This window comes from Peromyscus leucopus, chromosome 5 (genome assembly GCF_004664715.2).
Source record: "Peromyscus leucopus breed LL Stock chromosome 5, UCI_PerLeu_2.1, whole genome shotgun sequence".
Lineage (NCBI taxonomy): Eukaryota > Metazoa > Chordata > Mammalia > Rodentia > Cricetidae > Peromyscus > Peromyscus leucopus.
In genome coordinates, this window is record NC_051067.1 from 86,251,525 (window position 1) to 86,269,456 (window position 17,932).

General features: G+C 56.5%; 1 protein-coding gene across 3 annotated transcripts; it reads right to left on the minus strand.

Moving 5' to 3' along the window:
• Positions 1 to 934: 934 nt before the first annotated feature.
• Ccdc102a (coiled-coil domain containing 102A) lies at positions 935 to 17,341 on the minus strand. 3 transcript variants are annotated; one of them, XM_028871449.2, is made up of 9 exons: positions 17,252 to 17,341; positions 12,102 to 12,789; positions 10,441 to 10,667; positions 8,580 to 8,688; positions 6,758 to 6,874; positions 6,206 to 6,415; positions 4,276 to 4,446; positions 3,649 to 3,752; positions 935 to 1,421 (listed from the first exon to the last, which is right to left on the minus strand). In XM_028871449.2, exons 2-9 carry the CDS (start codon positions 12,642 to 12,644, stop codon positions 1,292 to 1,294), a joined length of 1,611 nt encoding a protein of 536 aa, XP_028727282.1. In that variant the 5' UTR covers positions 12,645 to 12,789; positions 17,252 to 17,341; the 3' UTR covers positions 935 to 1,291. The 3 variants fall into 3 exon arrangements, with proteins under 3 accessions (XP_028727282.1, XP_028727279.1, XP_028727280.1); XM_028871446.2 differs by having other exon boundaries at positions 12,063 to 12,789; XM_028871447.2 differs by lacking the exon at positions 17,252 to 17,341 and adding an exon at positions 16,575 to 16,830 and having other exon boundaries at positions 12,063 to 12,789.
• Positions 17,342 to 17,932: the final 591 nt, after the last annotated feature.

The following is a 17,932-nucleotide window of genomic DNA, read 5'->3' on the forward strand; positions in this document are numbered from 1 at the left end:
AATTCTATATAAATCTGCTAATTAAGTTTGGAAATTAGATATCAAAAATAAAATTACCATCTGGGTGTGGTGGCACATGCCTATAACCCTAGTACTTGGAGACTGAGGAAGGGTTGAGTTCAAGGACAGTCGGGGGGCTGCATAGTTTCCTGCTAGCCAGACCCTACCTCAAATAAACAACCAAAAAGGAGGGTTTCCGATTTCCTGTGAGTAAATCTCTGTCCATCACCTAATCCTGCAGCAACCAGCTCTTTACTCTGCTGGCAAGTCCTGCTGCCCACGGTAGACCTTTGAGAACTTTAACATGGGTTTTAGTTACAAAATTTATTACTATTGTTATTAGTGTGTGTGCATCTGTAGAGGTCCGAGGACTTTTTTTTTCTTTGGTTTTTCAAGACAGCGTTTTTCTACATACCCGTCTGTCCTGGAATGAGCTCTGTAGACCAGGCTGGCCTTGAACTCACAGAGATCGCCTGCCTCTGCCTCCCGGGTACTGGGAGGCACCACCACCCGGCTGGGGTCGGAGGACTTAATGGAGTTCATTCTCTCTTCCCATCTTTATGTGGGTTCTAAGGATGGAGCCCAGGTTGTCAGGCGTGTGTGACAAGTGCTTTACCCAGTGAACCATGGAACACTGACTTACAGATGGAAAACCTGAGGCTCACAGAGGGTGAGGGATGCCCCTGAGGTGGCAGCCAGTAAAGGGAAGAGGACAGACCTGAGCCCATGAGGGTCTGGAACTGAGGCCTCTTCCTGTCCAGATCGGACGGGCACCACACTTCCTTCTTTCCCGGCAGGCTGGACACCAGATCCCTCAGCCACTCAGGTGCTCATTCATCCACTCAATCCTGGACGCTAGTTCAATGTTAGGTGCAGGCGATGCTGACCCACCATGTCTCCTTCCCAAGTCTCCTGCAATTTCAGGACTCCGCCCTGAGAGCTTGAACTCCATTTATTACAAAAGTCCGAGTTCACGGTATCTTATTATGAATAGCCCCTGCCAGACCACCATGCCTCCCTCAACATGGTCCGTCCCTGCATCAAGTCCTACGCAGGTGGGGTCTTAAGAGCTGGGCGTTGGCTGTCCTGTGTTTATAAAATCCAATGGTCCAAGCAACCCTGGGCATACATACAATATACATATCCAACAGGCTCCCCATCAATGCGGTGTGAGTAGGTGAGATCGCTGTCTTCCTGGGAGAGGAGGAAGTGGTCCGCAGCATGGGACGGGACCCAAGGAGTGAAGAAAGCATGGACGGCTGCACAATTCGAATGGTTTGAGTGGACTGCTCTAGGCCACCTGGATCTGCAGGTCCTCGTCCTCGTCTAGGTCGCTGGCTCCATCTCCGGCTTCCTCGGTGCCAAATCGGGTACTACGGATCTTCCCAAAAAGGGGGGCGTTCTGCTGCTGCCTGCGGAGCCTGAGGGGGTGGGGGTCACAGGTCAGAGCAGGGATCACAGTGCATCTGCGTTGGCAGTAGCTACAATTCCAGCTGCAATGCGTTCTGGGGCACCTGTGCTCATATGGGGGAACGCTACTGCCACCCCAGTTTATATGCAAGGAAAGTGAAGCCCGAGGGACTTGCCTAAAGTCGTTCAGATGGGAGCTAGTGGGGCTGTCCTCTGAGCTGCAGCGCCAGCTCTGGTGTAGGTGGTGGACTTAGAGAGGTGACGGAGACGGGGTTGGTCCCTCACAGGGACCCAGGAGACCAAGGAATAGGGTGTGGAGCACACGACATGCCTAACGTCTGCTCAGCCCTAGTTCCTTCCTCACATTACGATTTCCAGCGGCAAAATGTGCTAGACAAACTTCGCCCATCCGACAGGAGGAGGCGGAGAAAACGCACTGCCCCCAACAAGGCCGTGGCTCCGCGTATCTTACTGGAAGGCATGAATTATTAACGAGGCAGGGAGGGGCGAGAGCGAGGCTCCATTACTGCACCGTGATTTAGTGGTCTGTCCCGGAACATTAAAGCAAGAAAAGTTACAAACTAAAACGAGGCAGCAATCCTGGGTGGCCCTGCCGCCGCCCCCCCCCCCCCGACGGAGGTGCTGGGGAGGCTGAGCAGAGCCGGTCTGCCCATTTTGGGAGTTTATGGCTCCCCAGGAATGTGGCTGAGACTTCTGGAAAGCCCCAGGCTGAGTGAGTGGCCTATTGAGGGAGGGGGGGAGTGTACAGGGTTGGACCGTGTGGAACTGGGCATGCAATAAGCCTGACTCACATCAGTGCCTGGGCCCTGTATAAATTTCAGGTGTCACTCCAGGCTAGAGGGAAACTGAGACTGTTGTTTATACCACATGACTGTGAGGCCTGGCTCCAAAGCGTCTCCCAACCACAAGCTCTCAGTGCGCAGTAGCACTAAGTAGATGCTCAATAAGCCCATTGCTGATAAATAAGCAGGAGATCGATCCCACCAGGCCACCCACTATTGGGCAGCCATCGAAGGGCTTGTCTTTGTCTTCCAGTCCTGGGGGGAAAGGGCGCCCCTTTCTTTGCCTCACAGCAGGCTCTGGACATAGTATCTATCTGGCCCACACCTAAGTTCCCTTCTGGCAGAGGCAATGTGAGTGGCCAATCAGAGCAATACTGACTCAGCATTTGTTGGTCCAGATGCTTCCCCCAGAATTCTCATGCAGCCCAGGCTAGCCTCCAATTCCCCCTATGTAGCTGAGGATGACCTTGAACTTCTGATCTGCCCTCTACCCCTCGAGTTCGGGCATCACACCCGTGTAAACCCATGTTCAGTGTGTGTGGTGCTGGGGATCAAATCCAGGTGTAGAATATTTGCAGCAAGCTACTGAGCTGAATCCCCCACCAGGTGCAAATGACGTCACAGCATCTGTTGGTTCTTTTAAAAGATTCAGTAAGCTCTCTTCCACAGTGACAGATCTCCCTTGTCTTTTACAGAGGGGGAGCTGACCACGGGGGTTCAGTGTCCTGAGGGCACCCACCTACCCGAGAATTCTGGCTGCAGGACCCGGGTCCCTCCACCCACGGGTAAGAAGGCAGGTATGGATGTGGCCACACTGGCCACATGCTCTTGGGGCTTCCCAGCTATGACTCTGGAGGGCTCTGCCTGAAGAGCTTTGGCATGTCTAGGTGGCCACGGAAGTGAGGAATGTATGGAGGAGGCAGGATTTAGAGTGTGGGGACAGTGGGGTGGGGACAGGAGAGGTGGCAGCGTGCCCAAGTGGGTGGATCCAGGCACCTCTCCACTTCCTTCGGGGTCTGAGGCTTCCTGCTGTAGCTCAGAGACTTGGCCTGTCACTCTCTGCCCTTCCCTGCCCTGCAGCTTTTCATATTCCTACTGACCCCAGGGGGGGTGGGGGGGTGGGATGGTGCTGCTTCTCGCCAGGGACTCCCAGCATCACTGGCCCTGCCCAGAGCCTGGCCTCCCTGGCAGCCCTCCATGTACTCATACCAGCAGCCCGCCCACCCGAAGGAGACAATTCTAGAGCCCACAGCTGGGATGTCTTCCTGCAGCCTCTCCCCACCGGCTTCCTGGCCCTGGCCCTTCCTGTGCAGAGGGGACAGGATTCTGGCCCCAGGAGCTCTTCCTTCTTGGTCTTCCCCTCCGGCTCTCTTGAGAGTTCTGGCCCTAGCCCTGTGCATTTAGGGTCCTCCCCCAGCAGAGCACCCCTGCCTACCTGGACTGCAGGTGCTCCAGCTGCACCTGGAGGTTCTCGCTGAGCTCTGTCTGCTCATCCAGGGACCGCTGTAGCTTCCGGGCCTGGTTGTGGGCCTCGTCCAGCTGGGGCGAGCAGGACAGAGAACAGGAGGGTCACCTTGGGCAGAGGCTGCCTGCCTCAGCCACGTCCCGTTCTGCTCTGGAACTGTGCCCGGTTTCCAGCTCTGGTTCTGAAGGCTCCCCAGGACCACTTCCATTCTGTTCTCTATCACTGTAGGCCACCAGCCTCCAAATCTACCCAGCATGCATCAAATCTAGCCAGCATACCCGCCTACGCAACTGCCTGGCCACACAGCCATACCCACCTGCTTCGTTCCCTGTCCATTCACCCACCTAGTCGTCAATCTGTTTGTGCACACATCATCTGTCAGCCACCTGTAGCTCATTCATCCACTTCACTGTCCATCCATCTGTCCGTCTAGTGCTCTGTGCACGTGGACTCCTCCGGCCTTCTACCTAACCATCTACACCTCCATCCACCTCGCTTGCTCACTCACCTCATCCACCTTCCTCCCCCTCCACCTGCCCTCGCCTGCTCACTGCCTCGGGTGCCAGGCCCCTCTCGGGCGGGCCTGCTGGTACTTGCCTCGTCCTCGGCCTGGGCGAGCTCTTTCTTGAGCTCTTCCACCCGTAGTCGCAGCTTCTTTACCTCCGTCTCGTGCTGCTCCACACGCCGATTGGCATGGGCCAGCTCTGCCACCTTCTCCTGAAACTGCTTCTTGAGCTTGCCATGCACGTGCTTCAGATCTGCCAGCTCCTAGAGGGGCGGGAAGGCTCAGGTCACAGGCTCACTCAGGGAGGGCCAGGAGGACCTGGCTAGGAGGACCTGGCATCTCCTCTACAGGAATGTCACACCTGCTGTTGAATGTGAAGGCTTAGTGATCAACCGGGGGCTGGCAGTGCCACCTCGTGAGGTGAGAAGGCTGGGGGGGGGTGTGATCCAGCGGCTCCACTTGATGTATAACTGTAAGGAGCCAGGAGGGCGTCCGGTGGGCTGTGGAACTTCAGGTCAGGCTCTGGGCAAGCAATGAGGTTTACAGACAAGCATGTGGTGTTAAACTTCTAAGTCTGGGGAATGAGCTGGACTGTGGAGTAGGTGTGCATGCGGCACAGGAAGAGACCTGAGGTCAAAGTGGGACAGCCAGGAAAAGAGATGGCCACCCTACTCTGGGGTGTGGGGGGGGGGCAGCCCTGTCTTTACTGTCTCCCTCACCAGCTCCAGGGTCCGGCTGTCTACCTCCCTTGCAGCCTTGGGAACGGCAGGGGCTCCCCACCCTCTGTCCTACCACTGCCTTCCACCTGGCCGCGGCCCATCCCGCCTCCGATGACTGCTCTCACAACACAGCCTGCCGTTACTGCTTCCTCTACCTGGGCCCCCCATCACGCCCATCCAGAGTCCTCGTTTCTTCTCTGACTCCCCAGTCCTCACTCTACCCTCTGCAAGGTCAGTTTACCACCAGTTAGCTTCTGCTTTTCCTGGAGACCTCAGCTCAAAGTCATCGCCCCGCCCCCACCCCCACCCAGAAAGCCTTTTCAGGACCAGGCCTGACCGCATGTGATGGAGAGAGCAATCTGTCCCTCTAAGCCATCCGATTCACGGACTAGGTGGACACACACTGTTTGCTGTCACTATCACACAGTAGGTGCTTAGTGCATGTAGCTACTATAATTACCAACTGCTTTATCTTACAATAGTTGTCTAATAAATGCAATTAGACGTTGAGTATCTTTTGTCTGAAGTGCCTAGGCTCAAAAGTATTTTGGTTTTCTTCCTTCCTTCCTTCCTTTCTTTCTTTTTTTAAAAATGGAGTCTCAGCCGGGCGGTGGTGGCACACGCCTTTAATCCCAGCACTTGGGAGGCAGAGCCAGGCGGATCTCTGTGAGTTTGAGGCCAGCCTGGGCTACCAAGTGAGTTCCAGGAAAGGTGGAAAGCTACACAGAGAAACCCTGTCTCGAAAAACCAAAAAAAAAAAAAAAAAGAGTCTCATGTAACCCAGGCTGACACTGAATTCTCTTTGTAGTAAGGATGACTTTGAACCTCTGATGCTGTTGCCTCTACCTCCTGGGCGCTGGAACTACAGGCGTGAGACATCACACTACGTGACGTGGTGCTGGGGATGGGACCCAGGGCTTTCTGCATGCTTGGCAAGTACTCTACCAAACTTTATCTTCAGCCTAGATTCCAGAATTTTTGGACTTTCGGGGTACTCACACATACATCATGAGATCTCTTGGGGCCAGGACCTGGGTCTAAACATAGAATCCATTAGTTTCACGTACGTCATTAGGGCCTGATTGCAATTTTCTTTAGCATTTTTATCGCCCTCGAATTTTGACTGGGACCTACCACACCTAAGTGTGAAATTTTCTGCTCAAAGTTAGGGGTTTGGGAGCCTTTTGGATGTCTGGTTTGGGGACCAAGGAGGCTCGCCTGTACTGCGGTTATCCACATGCAGGACATACAGGAAGTGTGTTGATTAGCTGGATGGGGGCCCTGGGCATCACTCCCTGCCCACCTTGTTCTTCTCAAAGAGAGCGGCCTGGCTGGCCCTCAGGTCACAGTCCAGGGCACTGGCGTTCTGCCGCCGTCTGCGGGCCAGGGCCTCCTCCAGGTCCCCAACCTGCGCCCGGAGTTTCTTGTTCTCCCTCTCCAGGCCCAGCTTTTCCGTCTCCAGCCTCTCTCTGCGGCCCCACTCGGCTGCATTCTCTGCCTGAAGCCTTTCCATCTGCAATAGCGGGAGACGCAGTGAGCCTCCTGGGGGCCAGGGGTGGAGAGACAAGCTAGAAGAACCCCCCCCATCCTGAAGCCAAAAATGGCACCAGGAAGCTGATCCAGCTGCAGCAGGCTATAATTATGCTGGGCTTTTTTTTTTTTTCATGGTGTTCAGGATGTGGGGGCGCTTCTGGGTTTTGTGTGGGAAAGGGGGTGCCTCCTGAAGGCTAGGTCCCTGGAGTGTGGCTGGCCCCACACAGCACACAGCACAGGCTGCTGTCTTTTTCCCACTGATTGCTCAAGGATCCCCTGAACTCCTGGGCCCCAGGAGCCCCTCCCTCCTAGAGTCACTCACCTCACCCCTCAGCTCAGCCATCTTGCGATCCATGCTGGAGCGCGCGCCCAGCTCATCCTCCAGGTCTTCAGACATGCGGCCCAATTCATCCTGGTGTGTTTCCTTTAGGATGCTGAGCTGCAGAGACATCACCCAGCCTGGTCACCGAGGACCACCAGGATATATCCCAGAAGTAGTGCTGGAGGTGAGCACCAGCCAGGGTAATGGGGCCCCAGGGACCCGGAGTAGGCTGACTCTGGCCGCCCTGTGCTTCAGATGTCTGTCACCTCCGACCGCACCACAATCTGGCCCTTTGGTGCCTGCACTTGACTGGGTCAGCACACTGTCCACCATGGGAATCAAGAGTGAACTTTAACGAAGTCAGTTCAACCCTCCACACCGCCCGCAACACACACGCCAACACCCCTCTGAGGGGTTCTCGGTGCCGTGAGGTAGAACCCAACTCCTGTGTTCTCACAAAGTCTCCTCCCATCCACCTGGCCCCTTCCCACTGCCCACAAGACTGCAAGCCTAGGAGGCAGAGAACTTGCCCGCCTTCCCCACGGCTCTCGGCATACACTGGTGGCCTAAACACCAGTGTACATGTGAACGGCTGTGGGCACTTCTCCAAGCTGCTGCCCCACACAAGCACACAGCGAGCTCGAAGACAATACCGTGGAAGGAAGCCAGGCGCAAGGGGATTTTCTAATCAACTGAACGCTGGTGCTCCATGAGTGTCTTTCCAGTAACTACACTTGGAAGTCTGAAGAGTGCGGGGCCAGGTTCCTGGACCCCAAAAGAAGGAAGGTTCAAGGGCTGGGACTCTTTTAGGAGCTCGAATAGATTCCCAGGGAAGGCCAGGTTTGGGCAATCTTCCTAGGTGAATTCTCCGGTCTTTGACCTCTGTGACCCCAGAGGTTCTGGTAAGGCTTTTCCAGGATAGCTGCGCCCCCTGGTGGCCATATGCAATCTGTACAGGAGGCAGAAGCCACAGCCAACATCTCAACCTCAACGGCCGTGCTGCTGAGATGGGAATGTGAGGACACAGCTCCTTTGACTGAACAAGTCTTCTGTTTGACTTGACATACATTGGATAAATACATGCCACATGTCACATCTGGCACCTCCATTCTGGTCACAAGCCCTGTGAAATTTGTCCCATCAATCCTACCTCTGATGGGATTCTCCAGCCACACCAGCTTTCTCTGTGTCCAGCATACACCAGGTGTCTGTCTATTCCAGGACTGGTGCTGAGCACCCAGATCCCCTATCTTCTCAAGGATGACTTCACCCAGCCCCTTGAGGTCTCACTTCAAACAGCGTCTTGTAGGGAGTGGAGCAGAGATGTTGAGACAGTGTCTCACCCTGTATCTAAATTGGCCCGGAACTCGGCAATCCTCTGGTCTCAGCCTACCAAGTGACCTGCCACACCCAGCTCAGTTGTCCTCTTATAGAGGCCCTCCTCGGCCTATCACCCTACCTCCTTCATGCTGTTTTGTTTTTGTTTGTTTGTATTTTGAGACAGGGTTTCTCTGTGTAGCCCTGGCTGTCACGCTGACCTCGGCCTCCACCTGCCTCTGCCCCCTTGAGAGCTGGGATTAAAGGCATGGGCTGCCACCACCTGGCTCTTCATGCTGTTAGGATGCCTTCTCAACACACAGACCTCACCTGCTAGGCTGCTACCATCATCTCCCTGCCTGCCTGGTACTCAGAACTATGGCCAAGTGAAGGGATTCCACCCTAACCTGTCCGAAAGTCTGGAACCCCCCCCCCCGCATGCGGCTGCCACCGCCAGGACCCCCCCCACGCCCCCACTCCCGCCCCCCCAAGCCTCCGGCCTTACTTGCTTGAGCATCTCCTGCTTGGTCTTGCTCAGCTCCTCGTATTTCATCTTCCACTGGCTGAGCTCGCCCTCCAGCTTCTCAATGCTCCTGCTCAGAGCCAGTTTGTCCCTGGGGAGGGGATCGGGCGAGCACACGGGCTTTATTAGACTCTTTTTCGTTTTGACTTCATGTTTCAGGGGGTGGACTAGCTTGATTTTGTTGTCGTTGTTTAAAAAGTAGACTGTGTTCTCCCACATTCTGTGGCTAGGAGTCCAAGATGAGGTGTGGGCAGGGGAGGCGGTCAGGAAGAAGCCGTATCATCTTCTCCCCAGGTTCTGCTGGTTCCTGGCCCCTCTGGCTTTCCTTAGCCAGAGATGCAATGGCGCCCATTAGAGGCATCGCTCCATGCATCACAGGGGGTGTTTTCTCCCTCTCTCCCTTCTGTCCTCCCCCCACCCCCGGGACCCCAGGGTTTATACATGCCAGGTAAGCACTCTACCACTGAGACAAACCCCTCTTCCCAAGCCCTTATGTTGATTTTTTTTTTTTTAAAAAGTAAAATCATATGTGCAGAACCAAGTATATAATCTATATGCTTATTTCCCGGTCACCAGCGCTACAGAATATTCATGAACACCAGGTTATACCCTCTAAATGCCATCATCAAAGTCCCTGATGACCTCCATATTCTAAATCCATTGGTCAGCTAAGTGTGTCCAGCAGCCCACTCTCCTGTTAAAGTGTCTCTTGGTTCCTTCTCCCCGAAAATGGCTCCCTTTCCTCACCCCCCCCCCTCCTCTAGCCAGCCTCTGAACCTGACAGAGCCAGGACTCCATGCCATAACCTTCTCCTTGCCCACCCACTTCGGATTCCCAGATTCCTGGCTTTCCAAGGTCACCTGTTCATTGATGACCCCTGCCTTTTTAACCTCTAGCCCAGACCGCCCTGGGCCTCCAGACCCATCCACTCACAAACTGTTACCTTCCTGGGCCAAGCACAGCTTGCCAACTTCCTTTCCCATCCTGCTTTCCCTGAGCCGGCTACCCTCTCGCCACCAGAGGTAAGCTTGAGGCCACCACAGCCTACACAGTGAGGTCAAGGTCAGCCTGGGTTCATGTACTGAGGCTCTACTTTGAAAACAAAGGATGAGGGATGGAGATGGCTCAGAGGTAAAAGTACTTGCTGCTCTTACAGAGGACCCAGGTTTGGTTCCCAGCATCCAAAATGGCAGTTTACAACCATCTGTAATTCCAGTTCCAGGGGATCTAATACCCTATTCTGGCCCCCAGGGGCACCAGACACTCACAAGGTGCACATATATACACACAAATCACTCAAATACACACACACACACACACACACACACACACACACACACACACACACATTAGTCAGGGCTTCTCAGTGTAACTGCCCTGGCTGTCCTGGAACTCACTCTGTAGACCAGGCTGGACTTGAACTCACAGAAATCTGCCTACTTCTGCCTCCCTAATGTTGGGATTAAAAGCGTGCGCCGCCACCGCCGCCGCCACCACTCAGCCAAGGAGGCACACATAAAGTAAATTTTTAAAAAATCTTTATAAAAAACAACAACAACAAAAGACACTGTAGTGGGTTTGCTGATTTAAAATCTTAGATTGTGGTGCTGGAGACTTAGCTCAATGGTAGAGCGCTTGCCTAACATAAAGCCCTGGGTTCAGTCCTCATCTGGCAGGGACTGGGACGGGGGAGAGGGATGACAAAAAAAGACCAAAACAAAACAACAACAACAACAAAACCCCAAACACACCCCAAGGTAAGTAAAATCTGAGCTTGGACCTCAAGAGACTTCGTGGGAGTCACCGGGAATTCCAGCTCCAGCCCCCCCCCCCAAGGACTCACTCTCTTTCCTTGAGCAGCACCTTCTGGGATTCGTCCAGCCGTAGCCGCAGGGCGGTCAACTTGGAGGCATCCTCCTCGGTACCGCCTGTGTCCTCCCAGGGCAGGCGGTTGCGATCCTGGCGGCCTGAGCTGGCCCGAGAGGCCCCAGCTGCCACACTGCAGGTGTCCCAGCAGCCCTCAGGCTCCTCTGGTCTGCTCTTCAGCAGGTTCTCTACCAGGTCCAGCTCCTGTGGGGACCAAGGGAGGGACTGCACCTGGCCCAGGGCCTCACCCTGGCCACCATCCTCATGGCCATCTCAGGCCCTGCCCTGGAGTTTGCTAAGTGACCAGGGCAGGTGACCTGGTTTCTTTTGCAGCTTACTTCAGTCTCCTTCTCTGGGCCTCTCCCTCACATCCTGGAAGTACATAGCCAGCCACCATTTTCCTGTACCCTGGGAGGGCCCCCTGTCACCCCACGTATGCAAACATTGGGTGACCTAGTCGAGGATTCCTACTGTGGCTTATGATTCTAATTCAGGCGCAAACAGGGTCCCAGGGAGATCGGTGGCTCTGAGGACTTGTGGAGCGCTGACCTCCCATCCTCCTGACCTCAGGTGGTCCAGGTGGGGCACTCTGGTTGCCACCTGGGACAGATGGAAATACCAGAAAGTAGGATCACAGAGTAGAGTGCCTGGGCTGGTGTGCAAGCTCAGACTGCAGACCCGAGACTCCCTAAACTGTCCCTGGAGACTCCGGGGCTGTGACGACCAAACAAGCCAGCAAGAAGAGCATGAAGCCCCGGAACCCAAATCCCCAGCCACAGGGAGAGGCCTAGGCCAAAGAGGAGGGTGTCAGCTAAGTCTCAATGCTAGGGTCTGGTCTCCTGGGGACCAAAGCCCAGACCTTGCCTTGTGTGGCCTGCGCTTCACCACCATCCTGCTCCAGCTATACTAAGAGTTACCACTCACCCCCTGGAGCAAACCCAGCAGCTGGAGTAGCAACACAGACTTTGGTTCTGAATCTCCCTCTCTTGGGGGGGGGGGGCTGCTGCAGGGAGTAAGTAGATAATGTACCTATAGGCTCTGAATGATGGGTACAGTGACCACCACTCCCCAGGCTCGGCAGGCCTCCAGCCTACCAACTTTTGCAATGACCACCACCAACTATGGATTCTGGCACTTCCCATAGCTGATTTGTATGCCTCCTCTCAGTCTCGGCTAACCAACCTCTTCGGGGGTGGGGTGGGGGAAGCCTTTCTGACGCCCCTCCCAAAGGCCCGGCTTGGGACCCAGAGAGCCAGTTATCTCCCTTCAGGATGAAAGAATGCGAGTCAGCTCGACTACTAACCTAAGCCAAGAGATCCACGGATCTCTCCTGTGCTTGGCGTGGAAGACTCGTTGATTTTAATGACTTCTAAGGTGTGTGTGTGGGGGGGTAGACAGGACCGCCAGAACATGGAGCTCTCCAACTCAAGGTGATCTCTACCTGCCCTCTCCACCGCCACCACGTGGGGCTGACAGACACCTCCCTGCAGACCAGATCCTTACTAGCTTTTTTTTCACTGCTCCCTCCCACCTGTGCCCCTGTCTGTGCAAGGCTGGCCCAAAGGCCAGCCTTCTTCCAAGCCGTGTAGCTGGGCGCACCTGGCTACCAGGCGGCCTCTCCGCCCCGACGTCACGCACAGGCTCATGCTCACGCTCGGGATCCGGGCCGTCGTGTGTCTTGTCCACCGTGCCATGCGCTCCCCGCAGCCGGGCCAGCTCGCGGCCGCGCGCCTCGCACTCGCCCTGAGCCTCCTGGCGCTCGCGGCGCGCGCCCGCCAACTCCTTGGTGAGGGTGTCCAGGCGCTGGCGCAGCTGGCGCACCTCCTCGCGCGCACGGTTGCGCTCGGCGCGCACCTTGCTCCACTTCTCGCGCCAGTTCGCCGTGCAGTCGGACCACCAGCGCATCGTCTTCTCCATCTGCGCGGCTCGCGCGCGCGCCTCCTCCAGCTCCCGCAGCCGCAGCTCCTCGCGACTCTCCCAGTCGCCGTCGGCCAGCAGGGCAGGGCCGGGCAGCGGGAGCGCGGGTGGCGGCCCCGGTGACGGCGTGCCGCTGGGCGGCGTGGGTGGCAGCGAGTCGGCCGGGCCCATGCGATCGGGGGACGGGCTGCCCAGGATGGTAAGCAGGCTGCTCTTGGACAGCTGCGGGGACTCGGCCAGCCGCGGGCTCGGGCCGTGGCTCATAGTGAGGCTGGGTGGGCCCTGGGCGCGAACTAGCCTAGGCTCAAGGACGACGCTGGGGACGAGAGACCTACATGGTACCACTGTGTGTGATGGACGCCGCGACCCACTGCTCTCTAGGATACCCGTCTGGGGCGCCTCTTCAGACCTGCGGGAGAACACAACCATTACTGGGCTGTGACCACCACCGACAGCACCTGCGTGCTCAGGGGACGAACACCTGGTACTGGCAGAAGCAGGAGGAGGGTGGTGTGTTCCAGAGATGCCCCAAGGAAGCCAGCAGCTACTTTCTCCCTGGCTCCAACTCCCTGCATCCCCTCAAGGCGGCTGATCTGAACCCTTGATTTTTGTCTGAGCTTCATGTAAGCCACAGAACCTTTCTGGGCTTCTGCTTCTTCCCCTGTACAGGGTGCAGGGTGCAGAGTAAGGAAGCCCAGGATACCTTCATCGGGGTGTGCTTCAGTTCACCTGGACCCTTGCTTAATTAACAATTAGCAGTTCCGTGGCCTGGGGGTGTTTGGCAGGTATACAGCAAAGCCTACATTTCAGAAGTCCATGTTTGGGGCGTGTGAGCAGTCAAGTAACCTCTGAGCTGTCTCAAGTCTCTCAGTCTCCCCAGCTCCTCCATGGAAAGCCATTAACAAGCCCTCTACTACTGAGCTATGTCCCCAAGCCCATGTCACCCTCATTCCTTACAGTGCCATACATATCTCAACCCCTAAGACACTGTGTGGACAGTCACCAGACAGCCACAAGGACCCAGGCTCTAGTTCCTGACAGGCAATGTGCCTTTTCTGACTCAGTGTCTCGGCCTGTGTGATGAGTCGGTAGCCTTGGCGCCCACAAGCATCTAGCATTTTCTGCACACACAGACACATCTGGGAACATACAAGGAGCAATGCTACCCACAGAAAACAGGGATAAATGACACATACAGCCAGAGACAGACCCACGGGCACACAGCTATACAAACAGATACAGATACACTGTATACATGCACCAGCACATTAACGGATGGACCCACGGGCACACAGCTATGCAAACAGATACAGATACACTGTACACATGCACCAGCACATTAACGGATGGACCCACAGGCACACAGCTATACAAACAGATACACAGATACACTGTACACATGCACCAGCACATTAACGGATGGACCCACGGGCACACAGCTATACAAACAGATTCAGATACACTGTACACATGCACCAGCACATCAACGGCCCCCAAACATACACACTCCAAAGAGAACTCTGCACGCACGCACACACTCCGTCTTCCCCATTTTCCTGGCCCAGTTCCATCAGAACAGCCCTAAGAGAAACAATACGAGCATCTGCAGGGGAGAGGAGAGGAGAGGGGCTGGCAGGAAGCCCAAGAACCAGCCCTGAAGTCCGGTCTTCCCACCGCCTTTCAGTAGACGTGTGGCAGTGGGGGCTGCTGCCACATCCCCTGCCCCGGAGCTGCCAGGCCTGGCACAGGGCTCTGCTTGGCTTAGAGAAGACTCCAACTGGCCCCTTCCAGAAATTCTAAGCCCATGGCACAGGAGCAAGGCAGACATCATCCAGGCCCCTAATGGCTTCCAGGTTGGGGCCTCCCAAGTCAGCCCTGGCCCCTCTACAGGGTGAGGGAAAGGTATGAACAGTGGGGCAGGGAGGCTCTGAACACTTCTTGCCTTTCTCCTCAGGCCCAGAACAGGTATGCACACGCATGGGGGAAGAGGTGGAGCACGTCCACCCCACCCCCACAAGCACACCTGTGCAGACCCCCCTCCACCCTTTCCAGCCCCTGTGCAGCTGGCCTCTGCCTAGCAACACTTCCCCATTCCCACCCTACTCACATAACAGCCCTGGAAACACTCAAATAGCTGTGGTAACCCAGGTACACACAGGCCCTGCTCCTGCCTCATGCACGCTACAGTCAGGCAGGGCCCAGCTGCCCGTCCGTCTCTTGCCCCTTCCTCCCCAGATTCAGTGCCTTTTTCCTTTGGTGACATTATGGGGTGGGGTGGGGCTCCTGATTCTCTAAGGCTGCCATTGCACTCCAAGGGGCAGCTCAGGCTGGGGACAGCCCCCACAGGCCCAGAGTGTTCCTGTCTTCATCCCTTCTAAAGCCAGTCAGCTCATGCTTCCAACTCAGGGGCCACTACTAGGAAATGTCGATATGTCCTGGCCCATCCCACAGCCATACTGGGCCAGTGACCTCTCTCACAGCATTGCCTTCCACTCCATAGGGACACCTGTGCCACTTACAGCTTATAAGACAGGTTCTGCATACAGTACTTGCCTAGAGTTGGCTAGTGGGATTTGGAGGATGTAGCGCAGTACCATATAGCCTGGCATCTGAGCCAAGCAGCAGAATTGAGCAGGTCGCAAAGCTCCTGAACCCCAGCCATAACTCGGTCCCTGACTGGTCCAGGAAACAAGGACACTTTGACTGGACACTCACTGCAGGCAGGTTACAGATTCAGTGCTGCCCATAGAAAGTGAGCAGTGTCTTCTTCACAGACTGGTCGGGAACATCTCTCCCTCTTTTTGTCTCCATCTGCAAACTCCAACATATCCTTCAAGACCCACCTACATCACCCCCTCGCCTGAGAAGACGTTCCTAACCTCTGGATATTTCATGCTCGCTTTCCTATACACCAGAACCTCCTTGTTTTGGGGAATGAACATACTGTGATGCTCTCAAAGGCTTCTTGGTCTTGTTGGCTATCTGAACAGGGCTGAGCTGCAGTGGATGCTGTGTGAATGTTTCCTGAGCCCATGGAGGGTGGGCAAAGCTCTTAGGGGGTCTCCCTGTGATCAGACAGTCTAGGAGAGTTGTGTCGTCCTAAAAATCAGAAGTCGGGTTTTCAGCCAGGTGCTGATCCAGGTAGGTGTCTAAGCCCATCTGAGGTCAAGGTCAGAGTCAGATGTCTGAGCTCTTGCCGGATGAAGTCTCTTTGATTAGGGGGAGGGGTAGATAGTCGGCTTTGTAGTCTGTCCTCAGTGTTTGGTTGGTTCTCTCAGTACCCGTGGAGAGGAATGAGCAACACTAAGACCTGGATGCGGGCCAGCTGAGGGGATGGGGAACCCAGGACCTTCACAATTCAGACTCCTCCCATGTCCTCTTGGAATCTTTCAGGTGGACTCCGGGGAAGCCAAGGGCCACAGGCCTAGCTGTGGGTAGGGATTAGAGGCCAGTAGGAAACCGCAGGGGGACTGCCTGATTGGATAAGTGCAGGGCCCAGGGCTGGTCAGCCCGCAGACTGTGGGCATCCATCCCTCTGACCACGGATACTGAGAGAGCCCAGCCTACAGCTGCTGGACCTCCAGGAGAGAAAGGGAGGAGTGAGGGAGAGAGAGGTGGCTAAGTCTCCATGCTGGAGCAGTACCCAGGTACCTCTATATTGAACTGGGGAGTCACAAAAATATCCTAAGTCACAGATTCCAATTCTTTCCCTTACAGCTTGGTCAACTGAGGCCCAGACAGACAGCTGCCTGCCTGCCATGGCACAGCATGCTAGCAGTAAACAGAGCTCGAAGACTGGAATGCCTCTGAGACAGGGCCACGACTACCTGAAGAGCACCATGCCCCTGGGAGCGCCTACTGGGGGATCTTCAGACATTAGGCCCACCAAACAAATATGGCTTGGGTAAGGGAAAGTGGACGTCTCCGTGGGCACCGACTCCAGCCCCAGGACTCGGAGCAGCTCTTGGGATCGCACATTCGTAGAGAACAGACGTTAATCCTAGCTTTGCTATTTGATATGCCATGTGGTATGTGCAGGTCCCTGGTCTCCGAGCCTGTTTCCCCATGTATAAAATCGAGAGGCACCACCAACAGTCTTAATACCTCCAGCAGGTAGGCGACTCCGTGCCAGTAAGAACCAATCCAACTCCCATAAAAGTTCAGGGAACCGGCCGAATAAGGGACATATCTCACCTACACAGACGGAAGCCGCGGGATGGGGAGGAGGCTTGCAGACTTCACCCCAGCACTACCAGGGCAGTGGGCTGCTGGGGCCCCTCCCTTCTCTTAGCACGGAGCCCTTGCTCCACTTGTCCCCATTACTTCCCGAAGTTAGTTTTCTGCTTTCCAGGGCCCAGGGCAGCCTTAGTCCCTACTTGGTCGCCCCTTCGCGGGCTACCAGCCCCGCTCCCCCTAGCGGCTGGCGGGGGTGCGGGGGTCCGGTCCTGCAAGGCGCAGTCCCGCCCACCCCACCGCGTGGCTTCCATTGGCAGTGCCGAGGGTCTGGGCGTGGAGCCGTGCTCTGATTGGCCAGTGCCACCCGTCCGTCCGGCACTCGCCATGGTGACCACGTTGGGTCCCCCGGGAGAGTTCCACATTCCGCCCCCGCCCGCCGCCCCTCCCGGCCCAGCCGGCATTCCACGGGCGCCCCCTCCCCCACCGTCCCGCCGGGGGACCCGGCCTCCGCCGGGGCGGGAGCGGGCTGGGGGACCCCCAAGAGGGGTCTAGAAAGTTGGGCTCAGAGTTTGGGGTTCGTCGGGCCCCGCCCCGCCGCCTGTCCCTGCAGCAAAGCTCTTCCTTTGCGTGAGAGGCTCGGGGCCGCAGCACATCCCCCGGCCGCCGTGACCTCCCGCCCCGCGATCCCCGCTCACCTCGGGCCGGGGCCGGGATTCCGGACGTCCGAGATGCCGCGCAGGGTGGAGAGGGCGCGGGGCTGGCTGCGGCGGCCGTCGGGAGGCCGGGGGAGGGCCGCCCAGTCTCCTCCTCCCGCCGGGGGAGGGGAAGGGGAGCGGGCGGGGGCCCCGCGTGGGGCGCGGCCTGCGGCGGGCTGGGGCCAGCCCGCGGGACCCCCGCTGGCTCGCCCAAGCGTGGGGTCTCCCACGCAGGTTCCGCGACCTCGGCTTTCCCGCCAACCACGGACTGGAGTGGGCACCACGGGCCCACATGGAGCGTTACCAAGTCCTCACTTTGGTTAACTGCATTCTTCCCAGTGCCAGTTGTAGTCACCGACTGGATCTGGGCCAAAGAGTCCATGTCCTCAACGGGCCTCAATTTCCCTTATTTGTACAACCAAAGCGACCTCAGGCCTATAACGGAGCGTGATGGGGACCCACCCACACTGGGGAGTTTTTTCCCTCTGGTGTTCCGATGGTGCTTGGCACAGCCCTCCTATCACCTTATGCACAGTCCTTTCGGGGCTTGCTCTCTCCTGGGGGTGGAGGGTTTGCAGTCTTGTCAAGGGAAGAGAAGATTAGGATGGTGTCTCCCCACCACATCCTGCCGCGAGGTCGATCTGTCTGTCTTACAGACAGAACCAAAAGTCACAGATATGT

Coding starts and splice junctions, on each gene's coding strand:
- Ccdc102a (XM_028871446.2), bottom strand. CDS start 12,644: ATGAGCCACGGCCCGAGCCCGCGGCTGGCCGAGTCCCCGCAGCTGTCC. Junction 6,875..8,579: donor AGCAGGAGATGCTCAAGCAA/GTAAGGCCGGAG, acceptor ATGTCTCTGCAG/CTCAGCATCCTAAAGGAAAC. Junction 6,416..6,757: donor TGGCTGAGCTGAGGGGTGAG/GTGAGTGACTCT, acceptor CCGCTATTGCAG/ATGGAAAGGCTTCAGGCAGA.